General features: G+C 39.6%; 1 protein-coding gene across 1 annotated transcript in view; it reads left to right on the forward strand.

The window, feature by feature from the left end:
- Positions 1-442: 442 nt before the first annotated feature.
- Positions 443-17,070, forward strand: part of LOC124607214 (putative DENN domain-containing protein 10 B) — a 28,439-nt gene continuing 11,811 nt past the window's right edge. Inside the window, exons 1-4 of the mRNA XM_047139484.1 lie at positions 443-889; positions 1,012-1,211; positions 1,333-1,561; positions 14,767-14,870. Coding sequence (XP_046995440.1) covers positions 850-889; positions 1,012-1,211; positions 1,333-1,561; positions 14,767-14,870 — 573 coding nt within the window. The 5' untranslated portion in view covers positions 443-849. The remainder of the gene's footprint in view (positions 890-1,011; positions 1,212-1,332; positions 1,562-14,766; positions 14,871-17,070) is intronic.

The raw sequence follows: 17,070 nt of genomic DNA on the forward strand, positions 1-17,070 counted from the left end.
TCGGTAGGTCCGGTAGTTGAGCATCCCTCATTTCGCTAGCTTTAGACGCCTGTAAATTCAGATATGGCGGACACTCAATGATATAATCTCTTGCCGGCACGCGCTAGAGCCATCTATCGGTAGGTCCGGTAGTTGAGCATCCCTCATTTCGCTAGCTTTAGACGCCTGTGACTCGACTGCGAATCGCAGAGACGAGCGTAGTACAAACTTTCGCCAACAGATGCCACTGTTAACCGCGCTTTTTAGTTACTTCTTGCGACTTGTCACTGAAATCGCAGAAAGCAGTGCTAAATTCGACCAATAGATGGCTCACATCTTTGAATGTGAAATACTACTTGCGACTGCTAACTGTTTCTGAAATCGCAGTTAGATTCTGTAAAGTTGTTATTGTAATATCTGCGACTTCTCAGTCACTGTGATTTCTAACAGATACGCGATTTCCTGCCCACCACTAAAGTAAAGAGTAGTGGACACTGGCGAATTATTCTGCGGTATGCTCGTTCGCATGTGTTTACAGTGGATTGACGTGACGTGACGTGACGGACAGTGTGAATTGGCCGTTGCAAAAGCTCGGACGTTAATATCATTCTACAGTAAAGGAAGAAGGAAAAGTTTTGCCTAATGCCAATATATACGTCACCATTAAACAAACTTCCATTTCTAAGATATTTATTTATTTATTCAAAGTAATTTTTATTCCTTTCTTGCTGTCAAATACTGCACCACTGATTGGCCGAAACCACAAACCACATGATACGAAGCAAGTAAACAGTCTAAACACTCAATTGGTAGGCGTAGGAGAATAGGAGTGTCGTTGAAGACTGTATCGGTCATCGGAGTTATTCTGTCATGACTGGAATCGTGGATTTACTTGCATGCAACATTATAGGTATTTATTTTTTTGCGATGGATTTAAGTATATACAGGCTGATGTCGGGGCAAAGAGGGAAATAGGTCATAAAGTGATTAGTTGCTGTAATAATTCTACTTAGCTGTTTTATCTTCCTGCAGAGCGAGATAGTAACGGTGATGTATTGTGGACATGGACATATCCGTCCATCACGGACGCGCATCAGCAACAGCTGATGATAAGAAAATGTGGCCTGGACGGCGATCACGTATCGCCGCAGCCGTTTGTATTCGGTCGTTACGGGAAGAACTGGTATTATATCAACTGCACCGAAGTGTTCGAGTCTGACAATCTACCAAGGGTCTGTTTTCTCATTGACGTTTGTAGATCTGGTACAAAATCCGAAAGCAACATGCTTCATGATTATTTGTACTTCAGCAGAGAGACGTGGATCAACGTACGCATTTCTTTATTTCCAGTAGCTGAAGCAGTTTGCCTTAATCTTATGGGCTAAGGACTTGAATCCGGAGAAATACGAGACATTATGTAGAATACTGAGTAAAACCTACTGCAAGACTGGAAATCCAGCTGTCATGTTACAGCTATATTTGTCTGTAATCACGAGAGGATCCTGCACCACGGAAGAAAATGGAACTTTTCTGGCAAAGGATTTTGAATCTAGGAAAAACATCCCACACACCATGCTTAAAGGTTGGTAGCTATTTAGTCATAGATGGCAAGAAAAATAGGCCTAGTATATAATTTGAATAGAACTGCGTTGTTTCCAATATCATTAACTTTGTTTTTAATAAATGTCTTAAAGGGAATTCTATATGGCCACAAGAGCACTTTTCAGTATCTTATACTGATCATGGTTTTGCAGTATTATGGTACTGCACTGGGGATATTGATTTGAAACCCTGCCTAGCCATCCAGATTCGTGTTTTATAGTGTTTCTTTAAATCAGCAAAGCAAATTTCAGTTCTTATGAAAAGGACAAGGTAAATTTCCTTCTCCAATGCAAGTAGTAGCTCAGTTTCTTATGACATTGCTGTTGTTGTGTTTTAGGCTCTAATGATCCTTCCCTTCAAAGACTTGTCGATTTCAGTGAACACTCACTGTCAGCAAAATAAGACGCAACAACGAGTGCTGTAAATGTAGTTGATATATAGTGGATCTGGAAACAATTACCTACATAACAATGTGATAAACATAATTGCAAAGATCTCCAAATACTGTTGCACAGTCACAGCAGGCGTGATTGCCAGAAGTACAGAAAATATCAGTGGTGTTACATTCTTCTTTTCATTTTGGTTCAGGCAAAATAATAATTATTGATGCGTGTTTGGGAGGACTGATATTAAAAGGACAGCTTTATTATGTGATAATTATGTATATGTGTCAAAGAGTAAAACAATTAGTATATACATTGGTTTTTGTTTGTATGTCTCCTGTAACTATTTTTTTCTTCAGTGTAACAGTTTGAGAAGTATTGTACAATCTGTTCTTCACAACACACATGAGCAATCTCCAAATAAGGGAGGGAAAACAAAGAAACTACATGCACACATTAAATCTTGTCATGAGCACACTGGTGCATATGTGATCAAGATTTTCAATTAGTTCACAATAGATTCAGCTAATATATAGTGTCTTAGCTGGCTTCTTCCTCTTGTTAACATGATTGTATCTTGAAGACAGTTTCTTTCATTTGGTTGCCTTAGTGTGGCTTTCATTTGCACTATTAGTTCCTTTTGGTTGTCTGCCCTTCCAAGGTTGCCAATAGTTCTGCAGTGAATGTTGAGGATCACTGATTTTGTGTACTGTACTCAAGACTTGGCTATACTTATTATTGTTGATGTAGCTGTAGAACATAGCAGTTGTCCTCTGGGGATTGCAGAAGAGTAATCAGGATTCTCCATCTGTTTTAATACATGCAGAAAAATGGGTGTGTATAAGAGCAAAAACTCCTAAAATCAGGAGAGAACTCTGTATTATAAAGAGCATTTGTCCAAACTCACACCTTGCCACCTGTATTTGCGGCATCCAAGTCAGTGAACAGCTTCACATTTTGTTGTATTCTATTTCAGAAATGTCGAATATACAGACTTCTAAGAAAGAACATTAATGCCAATGGTTTTCAACATCTGTACCAAGGTCCATGCTGCTACTTGTATCAACTAACTGTTTATTGATATACCCAGACTTTGCTCATTAAAGATAAGCATTTCAAAAGTGTCACCAAGCAACTCATGCTGTAGTTAGCAGATTAGCATTCAAGAGGACTGAAGTTCAAATATTTGTCTGATGACTCACATTTCGGTTTCTTAAAATTGCCTATGACACTGGTGGGTTGATTACTTTGAAATGGACAAAGTTGTGTTCTTTCCCCATGGTTGACCTTTCGCAGCTTTTACTGAATCTCTAATGACATTATTTACACAATAAATGTTGAATAAGATGTAATTTCTTTTTGTATTAAATAATTCATGAGAGAGGTAGTGTTATAATACTGTAGTCCCATGTCGACAGTTGTGAGGAATCAAATAAGCTGTGTTGCTGGAAAGGACCTTAGGATTAACTAAAGCCTTCAATACCACTTCGCCAACTTAGAATCAGACTGTCAGTTTTCAATCTAATGAAGGCCTCGGGATAAAGTACAGATTAATATTTCACAACTACTAAGGTTTTGTATTCATTCGCTAGCACTGACAACTCAAAACTAAATTGTCATCTGTGAGCCTATGCTATACCTCTTATAATGCCAGTCTGTCATCACAACCTATGTTTCAAGATATCGGTGGAAAAAATATTATCAATACTCTGTTCTTTTTTTGGTTTGCTTATAGGCATCACAAGCCACATCATTCTACCGTGGAATGAAACCTACTAGCTGGTTATAAATGAAGTGCAGCTACTCTTAGAGCTCCAGTGTTGGCTGCAATTATTGTATGGCAGCAAAACTTGGAGGATATGCTAATGAGTTAATGCAGACATGGTACATGCTGGAAAAAAAAATTAGTTCCAAATTTTGCTGCCACGTCCAAATCTGGCTCTGTGAATGCAAGAAAGACATACATAAATGTTTCCAAACGTAATGGATTAGGGACAGGACGTGGCCAGAAAAGGTAAAATAAATGCTCCATCCATAAAACAATGTGATCAGCAGTTGCTTGCAGGAGTTCCAGTTGAATCTAAGCGACCTGTTCCTGTACACTGGCTTTCAGACCAGGTGGAGATTGAATGTGCCATGGGTAAATGCATTCTTTTAGATATCCCCAGAGCCAGAAGTCACATGGCTTCAGATGAGGTGATCTTGCAATGCATGCATCTGGGAAACCTATGGAGACAAAACGTTTATGGAAGGTTTGCAGTAAGTACAACTTTCATTAGGCAAGGGACACAGAGTGTTGCCTGCCCCATCTTGCATGAAAACAGTGGTTTCCTCAGTTTTGCTCTTACAAAGCAGGAATCACATTCTGTACAAGTAGGTCTCAGTGATGTGCAGATGTCACGGTACACCTGACAGATCCCCCTGGATGTATTCTCTTCAAAGAAGAATAGACAGTTCTTATGAATCCACACCACATAGTCACATACAGTGAGTGTAATGGATCTTCATACGCAGCATGCGATTTAACAGTACCACAAATTCGGCAGTTCTGTGTACTCCCTGCACCTTGTAGTGTAAAGTATGCCCCATCCCTCGACAGGATATTGAATGGCCACGTCATCAATTTCGATCCATGCCAGAAACCAAGAGAAAATTTTGAATGTTGCTGCAGATCATGAGGTTTCAGTTGCTGCAGCTTTTGGATTTTGTAGAGGTTAAATAGACCACAAAACTTTCTGCACTATTGATCAGTGGATGAACAGTCCTCGTGACACTGCAAGCACTAGCACACCCAGGGTACGTGTTGTATGGTCAGTTACAGCAATAGCAACCTAGTCATTAACTTCCACCGCGATAGCACAGCTCCCTGTTCCAGGTGCCACACCAAGCTCAGCTGTGTTTTTGAATTTCATTATCATCTTTAAGTCATTTAATGACATCTGGTGTCTCCTCAGACATTCAGTTGGTGATACTCTCACTGCAGCATTGTAATTGCCGCCATTCACATAAAACAGTTTCACACGGTCTCTCTTCTCGAAAGCCATACCATTCACTCATGTTATGGCTTGTCAAATGACAGTGTCGATATCATACCTTCATACAGTGTACAACACCAGATTTGCATCTGGTGGCAAACATTGAAACAAATTTTTTTCCAGTGTAGGTTCTGCATAAAATTCATTAGCATATCTACCAAGTTTTGCTGCCTTACAATAATTAAAGCCCCCACTGGACCTCCATAAATAGCTGCACTTTTATTATAAGTACCCTGTTTATCTGGTTGATAGGTTCGGTTGGTTCGGAGTTATACATACGGATGACATTTGCTTCATAGCTTGAGATAGTGTCTATAGTAGTGCTGTGGAGTATAAGTAGAATGTCAGAAGCTCACAGCATGACTAAAGTTATGTGTAAAGACAGTGTTAAACATAATTATTTTCTTCCTTTAGATTGGCAGTGCATCAGTGTAGGTGTGTTAGAGACAAAAAAACTGACTAGCCTACTTGTTTTCGGTACTGAATGTCAAAGCTTTCAGTGTTGGTAGCAGTTTGTTTCTTATTCTTCACGATTCCTTTCAATATATTACACAGCCAGAGATAGTGGTTACATGAAATTGTGGAAGCAAAGTTTAAATTGAACAGCTAGCAAAGAACTACAAAACACACTTGCATCTTGAGTTAGTTGTGAGGCTTGAACATGAGAAATTTACTTAGCTTTTTACCACCAAAGCTACTGTGTTTTACAGTTCTACAGCAGCTGTCACATATTGCTGACCATTTTGTTTCCAGATGCATTATGGTTGGGATACATGGGATTAGATAAATTTATCATAAGAAACATTATATCTGATATTCTCATACTGGGTACTTAAAACTAGCTGATGACACACCTTCTGTTCCCATTCCATCTTTCACGAAGTGCTCCCAACATTGCCTGAGCTCTGGTTCACACTGAGGTGATACAATATGTGGTTCAATATGTAATGCGACTTATGATACAACACAGAAGCAACCCATGTTGGCAGAGTGCCTAGGGATACACTTAAGTGACTTAACTGGTGCACATCAGGATGACAGTGATATGATATAGCCATGTACCTCTATCGTGACACCCAGTGCAATACGCAATGCTGTTTCCTCCACGCAAGTCATCGTACAGTACACGATAAGGTAAATTTCATCTCATTCAGTGTGCTTAAAAAAATGTTTTGTGTAGTGAAGCAGAGGTACATTTGTCTCTGTAGTTAATTTCTAAGGATAACTTTTCCTTTTTGAGTGAAAGATTAGTAATCACTGTTTGGGATTTATGCATGTTCTCCATTATGCAATCTTTATCATAATCTGATATCACAGCTTGATAATGCACTGATTTCTTATGGTTATTATACATAGTTATCATGAGCCTTCACAAAGTAGTAAACCACTGGTCATATTTTGAAAAGTCTGCAGTGAAAATGCAGTTGCAGGCTAGTTTATGTTTGGTGAGTTTTAGGTAATAGGATGCTACATACAAAATTAACTAACATAACAAAACCTTAAATCAAAAACTTATGAAAATGCACTGGGAGTCATCAGCTGATGATGGTCCCTGTTTTTTTTTTTTTAATGCTTCCTGTGTAAGAGAGAACTGACAGCCAAGCTCCTATTACTTCTGAAAGAGCAACTAAGTGAAGCTCAGGAGGACACTGGGATTTTTCTTATCATGGGCTTCTATTTTTTCACATACTTTGTCTACCCCTCACTGCTACATAGTTGAGGTTGACTGCTCTCTCTTCAAATCCAGCAATGTTTCTCCTCAATATTCCTCAAACTGAATTATATACTACTTTGTGAAACTGAACATTTATAAAAATACTGTTATAGTTTTATTAATTTGTTGTCATTGTTTACATATGCACCACATTGAATGAAGCACCATAATAGATTATCTTACAAAAGTTTAACTTTTCATATGGCATTTTTATCACCATTCACACTTCTGCCAACTTAGCCTATTGCTGTGAATACCCCTCTGCAGGAGAAATAGCAAGTTGAAAATTTGTCTCTTTCAGGGTAACTGATACTAGTTGCTCCAAAAAGGTGGAAAGTCTGGACCCATTCTGTAGAATTTGTGGAATTATTCATGTTGAGAGACCCCACAAGAAACTACAGCTGAACAATGTTTTGATGTATATAGCACTGAACTAATGCACCCAGTATATCCTTTATTTTTACAGTTTTGAGTTCTGAATAATAAGCCGCAATAATGTCCACTGAAGAAGAGCTCATGATCGCAATTGTAGCTGAAATAGAAATGTGATATGTGATTCATGCTATCATGTTGCTTACGGTATGGTGAGTCGCATTGTCATATTGTATCATTCCAGTGAGAAAATGAGTCACAATGATAAGTGTTGCATTGTACGACCTTTATTGCAATGTGTCATATCGCATATTGTATCATCTTGATGTGAACTGTGTCTTACAAAATACAGTAGTAACAACTTCTATCAAGAGTTCCCCAAGACACTTTCTTTATACATTCATAAAATAATGCTCCACACTATTAACTAATCCTGTTGTATTTAGCAATTAGAGATGCACTTGTTAGTGAAAACTCTTGTGAGCTGGACCAGTTTAAGGCTCAAGAGACACAAGTGAGCACTTGGAGCCCCAAGCAAGTGGGGGTGCCAGAGGCATCTGTGGAACAAAACTTATATACAAGGTGTATCATAATTGGTCGCACAGACAACCCATCTCCACACTCGCAAAACTTGAATTTATTTTTGACAACCGTACTAAGAGGTCAAGAAAAGGCAACTAATGAGAGAGGAATGAAAGAAGGGACGCACCAAATGATATGTCGCTTGTGGAGAAAAATGGATGGGGGGTTACCAACTGATATATCACGTGTGTGCAACAATGTTTTCGAACCAGCCCTGCTTATATATTTATATCTTGTAGAAATCTTGATTAATGTACTTATGTTATCCCAAAGCATTATTTTCATTCTGGTGCTGGAAAGAGATAATACCTATACACAAGAAACGTAGTGCCAGTATTTTAGATTGTTAACTGTTGGTCATTGTGCATTTAGCCCCATCAGTTATGTCTCACTATGAATAAGCTGGACGAAGTGTTACTGGAAACTAGTGTTTTATTTTCTACTTTGAAAATTGCTGTTGTAGCTATTGGGCATGTGTGAGCAGACCGAAAAAGTCTCATTTCAATTGCAATTATGTTTTTATTCAGGGTCAACCAGAGCTCCATTGACCATCTTTCAGAGGTGATTCAGGTCTACCTTCTGAGTATTTTGTTGTAAGGCTTCCACAGTCTCCGTTGTCTCCTTACACAGTAATAATGTACGTGATTTATTGAGTATGTTAACACAATCAACCTGGTTTCTGTGAAACGACGTTAAGGACAGCGAAGAAACCTGTGATATGCAATAACCAAAATGTACAACACAGGGCACTGCAACAATCCTCAGACGAAACATATACGCTTTTATTACAGTGTGTACAATCTAGTCTGTTGGTGTACTCTACGGCAGGCAACAAATGCTTAACTGTTCCCTTACATGTATTGTTAAAAATGCCGTCCACCATGATCACAGCAGTGTACAGTGACACACTATTGAATGTCTTATGTGCTCAAGAATTCTAGGAGTGTGGCGTACTACCTCTGTGGTTGCAAATAATCCTAACAACCAGATCTGTCATAGTATCGACCAGATTCTCATAAACATGCCCCCAGAAGTAGTCCATTGACATCATGTCGGGTGACCGAGCCGACCTTCACACACGACCATCACGACAAATTCATTGTCATCCAAAATGTACTTCAGTGTGGTTCATAACATTGAGCGCAAAGTGTGCTGGTGCTCCATCATGTTGAAATCACGTGAGCTGATGAATTCTGAGTGGCACACCTAGGAATTGAGGGAGAACATGTTGAAGGAATGTTTTGTACATAAATCTGTTCATTGTGTCTGGAAGTAGTTAAGGTCCAGTCACAAAATTGTTTACAGTAAAGGTCTGTATCATAAAAGTTATATAATGGACTCCCCCCCCTTTTTTTTGCGTTTTTCTTAGTTTATATAAGATATATGTACACAATAGGCATCAAAATACTCATCAGAGAGTTGTCCATTATTTGGTACAAATTTCCTGAATTTTCCATGCATCTTTAGTTTTTTAACAGAAACTGCATTAAATATGTCAAATTAATTTCAATATTGCATGAAAAATAAACATTTGGATGTGCTACAGGTCAACCTGTTAACACAACCAAGGTATCATCTCTCAACCTAACCTAGACCTTGGGCTGTGTTACAGATCCGTGTGTCATTGCGAGCAAGATTTCTGGGGGTTCCAATACAACACTTTAGCTAACTTATACATTCACAGCAAACATCTTTTGATAGAATTGAAACACCAATGCATGTGGATTTTCGCCGTCCCATACAGGGCTATTCATACTGTGAGACATACCCTCTCTTGTAAACACGGCCTCGTCTGTAAATAACATGGAAGCAGGGAAACTGGGGGTTTCAGTAAGAACCAATTTGCAAACTCCACCCAAAATGGGAAGTTCACTGGCTGCAAGGTTTGGATCTTCTCTGATTTGTAGCAAAATGGAAGGTCTAAACCAGAAGCTCAAGTGACTCTGTGACAGTATCAGATGAAAATTGCTGGACCTCCCTTTCCGTTAATAGGTCAGGCGTGCACTACACACAGGAAGCAGCTTCTAGGGTAGCTGACTTCATGTGGCAAGCATGTGGGCCTTTTTTAGGTTGGAGGAACCCTTCTTGGAATCTGCAATGAGTTGTCTGCCAAAACCAAAGAGACATCAGCCACATAGTTCTCGGAAAATGCTCGTCCTTGCGGATCAGGTATGGGAAAGTTTAATATGATAGTAAACTGCAAGAGTGTCAAAGGACAGGTCAGTGGGTTAGTATCATGTATTGAAGGTTATAATGCCCAGACAGCATTAGGAACAGAAAGTTAATTTAAAATGGAAGTAAATAGCAATGAAATCCTAAGTTCAGATTGGAATATTTGTCATAAGGATAGGTTAGTAGCCAGTGATAACGGCATAATTATTGCAGTAAAAAAATTGATAATATTTAGCGAGGCTATCACGGATTCCAAATGTGAATTAATCTGGATGAGGTTAAGTGTCAAAGGTTGGTCAAAAATGGTAATCAGATGCTTTTATAGATCTCCTGGGTCAGGATCTGTAGTCTCTTCAGAGGGAACGTGCAGAATATCATTAATAACTTTTCTGATCATGCCATTGTAATAGCAGGTGACTTCAACTTGCCCGGTATAGATTGAAAGAGTCGAGCTTTCAAAACTGGTGCCAGGGACAGGGATTTGTGTGATATTATTTTGAATTTCCTTCTCGAAAATTACTTCATGCAAATTCTTAGAGAACCAACTCATGAAGGTACTGTCTTGGATCTCCTAGCAACTGACAGACTTGAACTTATAAAGTCAGTTAACATAGAGGAAGGGATCAGGGATCACCTGTGATAGCAACTTTACAGGTTTAACAAGGAATGTTAAGAAAGGTAGGAAGATGCTTTTGCTTAGTGAGAGTGACAAGGCAAAAATTTCAGAGATTCTGAGTAGTCAGTATAAAATATTCAACACTGAGGATATGTAGAGCACAAATGTAATAAAATTGAAAAGCATCATTCAGTACGCCTTAGACGGGTATGGGGCTGAGCAAGGTCTTAGGGTTTGGGGAAGGCCCACCATGCTAGAAAACTGCTAAATGAAGAAAGAGGACTTGATCACAGATTCAAGAGAAGTCAAAACCTAGCTGATGAACAAAAGCTGAGTGAAGTGAAAATGAGCAGGAGGAGAGCAGTGAGAGAAGTAATCAATGACTTTGAAAGTACAATTTTCAACTGATACAATTAAAAACCCTAAGAGGTTTTGGTCTTACATAAAATCTGTAAGTGGTTCGAAATCGTCTGTTCATTCACTCAGTGACCAAACTGGTACAGAAATGGAAGATTACAGGAGAAGGCCGAACTGCTGAATTCAGTCTTTCACTGCAGAAGGTCATGATATGGTCCTGCCTTATACTCATCGTACTAAAGTCAAAATGGTAGATACTGAGATAACCGATTGCACAGTGGAAAAGCAACTACAATGAGTAGTGGAAAGGCATCATGTCCACATGTGACAACTATAAGTTTCTACAAAGATTTCGCAAAATAACTTGCTCCCCTTCTAGCAGCAGTTTATTGTAGATCACTGGATATGTACGTAGCAACTGGAAGAAAAGTACAGGTCATTCCCATCTCAAAGAAGGGTTGTAGGACAGATGGACACAATTATACACCTTTATCATTAAAATCTATATGTTGTAGAGTTACGGAACAAATATTATGCTCAAGAATTATGACTTTTGTTTTGGAAAAATAAGATCTCCTCTATAAAAATGAGCATGGATTCTGCAAACAGAGATCTTATTAAAGTCAACTTGCTTTGCTCCTCCGTGATATTCGTAGCGCTGTAGACAGTGGTGATGAGGTTGATGCTGTGTTCCTAGACTTCAGGAAGGCACTTGTTACCATCCCACACAGCTATTTAGTAAAAACAAAAATACTGTCTTTCTGAGTATTGGACCAGATTTGTGACTTGGTTCATGAGTTCCTTGCAAATAGAACTCAACAAGTCACTCTTAATGGAATGGAATAGACAGATGTAAAAGTAATTTCAGGAGTATCCTGAGGAAGTGTGATAGAACCATTACTGTTTGTAATGTATTTAAATTATCTAGTAGAAATGTTGGAATTCCTTAAGACTGTTCACAGATGATGCAGTAGTCTATAAGAAAGTAGAAACACCAGAAGACAATATCAGTTTGCAAAATGACCTACAAAGGATTAATGAATGGCGCAGTCTTGGCAGTTGACCCTGAACGTAAATAAATATAACATATATACACACACATGTAGGAAAAGAAATCCACTACTGCACAAAAATGCTATTGCAGACAAATTGTTGGAAACAGCATCTGCCCTAAAACCTCATGGAGTAACTATCCAGAATGACCTGAAGTTGAATGACCACATAAAACAAATATTAGGAAAAGCAGGTGTTAAGCTGAGATTCATAGGGAGAACCTTAAGGAAATGTAACTCATTCTTGAAGGAAGTGGCTTATGAGGTCTTGTTCAATTGATTCTTGAGTAATTTCCATCAGTCTGGGATCCGTACTGAGTAGGGCTAATATGGGGGATAGAGAGAGAGAGAGAGAGAGGGGGAGAGATGATGCAGTAAAGAGTTGCACGTTTCATCACATGATTGTTTACTCATTGCGAGAACATTGCAGAGATGGTCAGCAAACTACAGTAGCAGACATAACAAGAGAGGTGTTATGCATCACGGAGAGATTTACTATTGAAATGTCTAGAGAACGCTTTTCGGGAAGGGTCATATCGGAGCGTTCTATACTAGTCCCTTCGAGATTCTTCATGCTGAAGCCAGTGAATTGCCACTAACCTACTGGCGCAATATACTGCTTTGTCGGTATACCTGTCGGCTATTGTCAATGCCCGACCACCCGTTCTTATCGTTCCTTTTTTGACGACTCTCTCGACTGTCAATACGGGTTGTATGTATCTGCCCTGCTACCCCCTGGAGTTCACTTTCGCCGCCTCCTTCAGCAACTTGATTTTCCGCTCCCTGCAACCTTTAGAGTGGGCGAGAGCCAGACTCCACCTTGGCTCCAGGCTCAGGTTCACGTTCACCTTGAACTCAGCTCGCTAGCAAAGGAGATTACCCCAGCTTCGGTATACCGCTCGCGGTTTGTCAAACTTCATTCGCAGTTCATTAATATGATCTTCATTTATACAGATGGCTCTAAGACCATTGACTGTGTCGGGTGTTCTTTTATTGTCAGGGCACACAGTTTCAAATACTGGCTCCATGGCCATTGTTCGGTCTTCACAGCTGAGCTATTGGCCCTCTATCAGGCTGTTCTTTACATCTGTCGCCACCGACATTCTGCTTATGTCATCTACTCTGATTCCCTGAACGCCATCCAGAGCCTCAGTGATTCGTATCCGGTTCACCCTTTTGTGCACCGTATCCAATGCTCTCTTCAGCAGCTGGCGGATGACAGTTCTCCGGTTACCTTTCTGTGGGTTCCTGGCCATGTCGGTATCCCTGGAAACGAATCTGCAGATGCTGCGGCCAAGGCTGCGGTCCTCCAGCCTCGGACAGCTTCTTGTTGTGTGCCTTCATCTGATTTTAACAGGGTCATTTGTCAGTGTATTTTATCACTGTGGCATGTTGATTGGTCTACACTTACTGAAAACAAGCTTCGGGCCTTGAAACCTCTTCCCATGGCTTGGACGACCTCTTCACGCCCTTCTCGGCAGGAGGAGGTCGTTTCGGCCCTGTTACGGATTGGACACTGCCAGTTCAGCCACCACCATCTGCTGACGGCTGCACTGGTGCCGTTCTATCCATGTGGGCAATTGCTGACGGTACGCCACATTTTAATGTCCTGTCCAAATTTTAATACGCTGCGCATTGATCTTGGCCTGCCATGTACTCTGTATGAAGTTTTAGCGGATGACCCAGGAGCGGCTACTCACGTTCTTCGTTTTATCCACTTGACAAACCTGTCTAAGGACATTTGATTATGCTGTTTTCTTTTAATCCCTTGCCTGTTAATGTGCCTTTTATAGTGTTGTCCTTTTTAGTTGCTGTTTTAACATTGTGTCTCGCAGTGCATTCATAATTTAGTCTGGGCGCTAATGACCACTATAGTTGTGCAACCTAAAATCACAAAAAAGGGAAGGGTCAGACAACATATTACTTCCTCCCACAAATACCTTGTGAAATGGCCATGACAAGAAAATTCAATAAATTAGAGCTAATACAGAGTCTTGCTAACAGTCATTCTTCCCACATGCCATTAGTGAGTGGAACAAGGAAGGGGGGATCAGTTTGTGGTACTAGGAATACCCTCTGCCACACACTGTTAGACTGTATGATGTATATGTGGATGATACAGATGCAGACTTTCAATACAGTTTATCGGCTTTTATTCAGAGCTCATGCAACATGCTGGCTACTAGAGGCAGGAGTCTCACCAATTGTGTGTAACACATTCTCTTCTATATTAGGTGTTGTGTTCTAGCGTACCTCACATAGCCAGCAACTTACATTCTAAAGTGGAAAGTTCCAGTTCCTCATAGGCACCTACATACATATGCAAAATTACTGTGATGTGGTTGCTGTCAATCCAGGGACAGTTCAGTGTATTGTTGGTGTGCTGCTTTTCCATTGTTTACAGTGAACCCATGCAAGAGCTGCATTTCGGACCACTCTTCATCAGTAAGCCTGTCCATAATATTGCTGTGTATAACTGTTAATGCACAACTAACACCACCAGAAGACAAAATCCCCAACAGAACTGAGCAGTAATTGATGCAAACTTGTGCTCAAATAGAAGCGCTACATTGTTGTCAACATCAGGTACTGTGAGTGAATGTAAACTTGACACATAGTGCATACCGTCGGCGTTTGCAATGTTATGCGCTGTTTTCAGTGCAATACATGTTCAAAGCTAACTGGGGCAAGAAGCCAAACAAAATGTAATTACTATGTAAGAGACCACCAGTCACCATTTGTTCCTTGTACCAAAACACTTAGTAGATGACCCTGAACAAGCTCTGAAAGTTTATCGGTAGGGTTCTGGTACATTCTGTGTATACACTTAGTGACCTGCAATGAGAGTAAAATAATTTTCACAGTGTGCTCACTAACTTGTAATTACCTCTCTCAATTGCAGAGCTGATACAGACATTTGGTTTAGAATCAATATTAATATATACTGGCCTGCTGCTGAAGAAGAGGATCATTGTTTACCATCACAGCTTGGAAGCACTGTTGAAGGTAAGTCAAAATCAGCAGGTGTTCTGTGAGGTCAAAGTCCACTTACAGTGTCAGCGGCTCTTGCATTGCATGCTACTATTGGTAATTTGTTCCTGTTGGTCATAGCGAACCAGGTGATACTATGGAGTAGACCAGGAGTCTCTGAATCTAATGACTTATTTAGATAGAAGATACGAACTGATTACTTTTGAAACTATCATATATAATTGGATACATAAAAAAATCTACTCACCAAGCCATGATTACTTTTGTTTTTGACATGTGTAGCATGAGACTGTCGGTTTTTGATGTGGCTATTATGGTTATAAAGTTGATAACTGGTTTTCACGTGTATTGCGTGTATTGTATGTTCCTTGGGATATTATTTCATATTCCAATGTTATTGTTTGGTTCTGGGTTGGTGATGCCAGCAAATGTGACTGGAGGAAAAGTGGCTGTGGAAATGGACTGATCTGTTGCATAGCCCAATGAGGTTTCAGAAAACTTTGTGGAGGTTCTTTTGAAATGTCCAAACTTCCAAGATTGTGGTTATCCATGAACTAAGAGTGCAGTTCAAATTTGATGGAATAGTCTATTTTATATGACAACCTTCTGCACAGTATATTCCATTATGCTGCCATGTTATTTCATACTCTGCCCATTATGATGATGATCTTTATTCAACACTACTTTCTCATTGGTTCATCCGTCTTGTCTAATTGTTCATCTCATAATTCATTGTGTTTACTTCCTATCATTCACCACATAAATAGTTGTCAACTGCAGCACGTAATGCAAAAATTGCCAACACTATTGGTACATTTCTAACTTCTGTGAAGTAGTTAATCTGGAAGTCAATAGTAAGGAATAAATTTTTAACATGAACAGTAGCAACTTATTTTAACTAATTGTTTCACAGCACGCACCCCCCCCTCCCCCCCCCCCCCCCAAAAAAAAAATCGACACTCTTGTAATCACTTTGAAACTCAACCTGTTAACCTGTGAAGTTCTAAAATGAATGATTTGATATTTGAATAAAAATAGGGAGAGAATTTCTTTCATTAAAGACTCGTGCAGTTGGCTTATGCTCATTGTAAGTGTATGTTTGCCGGTCTGTCCATTTGAGAGACTGTCACATTTTAAGACACTAATGTTATGCATCAGCTTGTCAGGAACATATTTTACAATACACAGGTTTCAGATTTTTAAAAATTGTGTCCACCAATGAGCAGTGCTGTGTTGTAGTAATATCTGTATGGTACAAATAAGGTCATGAAGAGCCATCAATAAATTTTCCAGCTGCTGTACCATTAGTGGTGATGTGATGAACTTTGTACATATTTTATCTCGCAGTATTTGAGCAACTGCATTGTTATTTTCCTTGAATCTTAACAACACATTTTGTACAATTACAGTAGATTCAGTTTTGTTATTTGAGGGTTTTTTGTGAATGTGTGAGTTCATGGGAATGAGAATGGGCAGACGATAGTGATGGATTTTAAATTGTACTATCCTGCAAATGCTGACTACTAAGAACCGTAGGGGTGCGAAGCCTTTAATTACAGAGTACTGAGGATTAAGGGAATCAACAGGGGTAGATTCCAATGTCCAATCCAGACATTCATACTGTGCAGCTGTTAGTATCCTAGGCATAAAGTAGAAGAATAAATTTAATAGGGAACTAATGTGTATTTTAGACAATGTGGCGAGTTTATGTTTGCAACCCTCCAGGCCAGATTTAATTGCATCATGTGTCTTACAATGTCTCTCTGCTAAATGACAGCGTTGAGGGAAAAGTTGAGGCCTTTGGTGTTGCATGATCAAAATGCGAATGTGTTGTAATAACCCAGGTTCAGAGACTACTGGCTGACCTTGACCCATCGTTGTGTGTGGCACACAGCCAATTTCAGTGAAACAGTTTCTATTTGAGGTGGCTTGCCATATTTAGTCCTGAATTGTCTCTAGGCTGTAGTAGTAAATTTGGATTCATGAAACCGCAAACAGCACTGCACATACTGTGCACCATTATACGACTCCATGATTGTTGGAATAACTCGTTCACCTTTGCCATGTAGCGGGAATGTTGGGAACTGACTGTTAGGCAGGAATAAAACTTGGTGTGCTGCATTGAGTGCTGTATCAAACATTTCTGTAAGTTATTTACCCTTTTCACAATTAAAGGTTACTTTTGTATAACTAATTTGTACACACAATGTTATGA

This window comes from Schistocerca americana, chromosome 3 (assembly GCF_021461395.2).
Source record: "Schistocerca americana isolate TAMUIC-IGC-003095 chromosome 3, iqSchAmer2.1, whole genome shotgun sequence".
Taxonomy (NCBI): domain Eukaryota; kingdom Metazoa; phylum Arthropoda; class Insecta; order Orthoptera; family Acrididae; genus Schistocerca; species Schistocerca americana.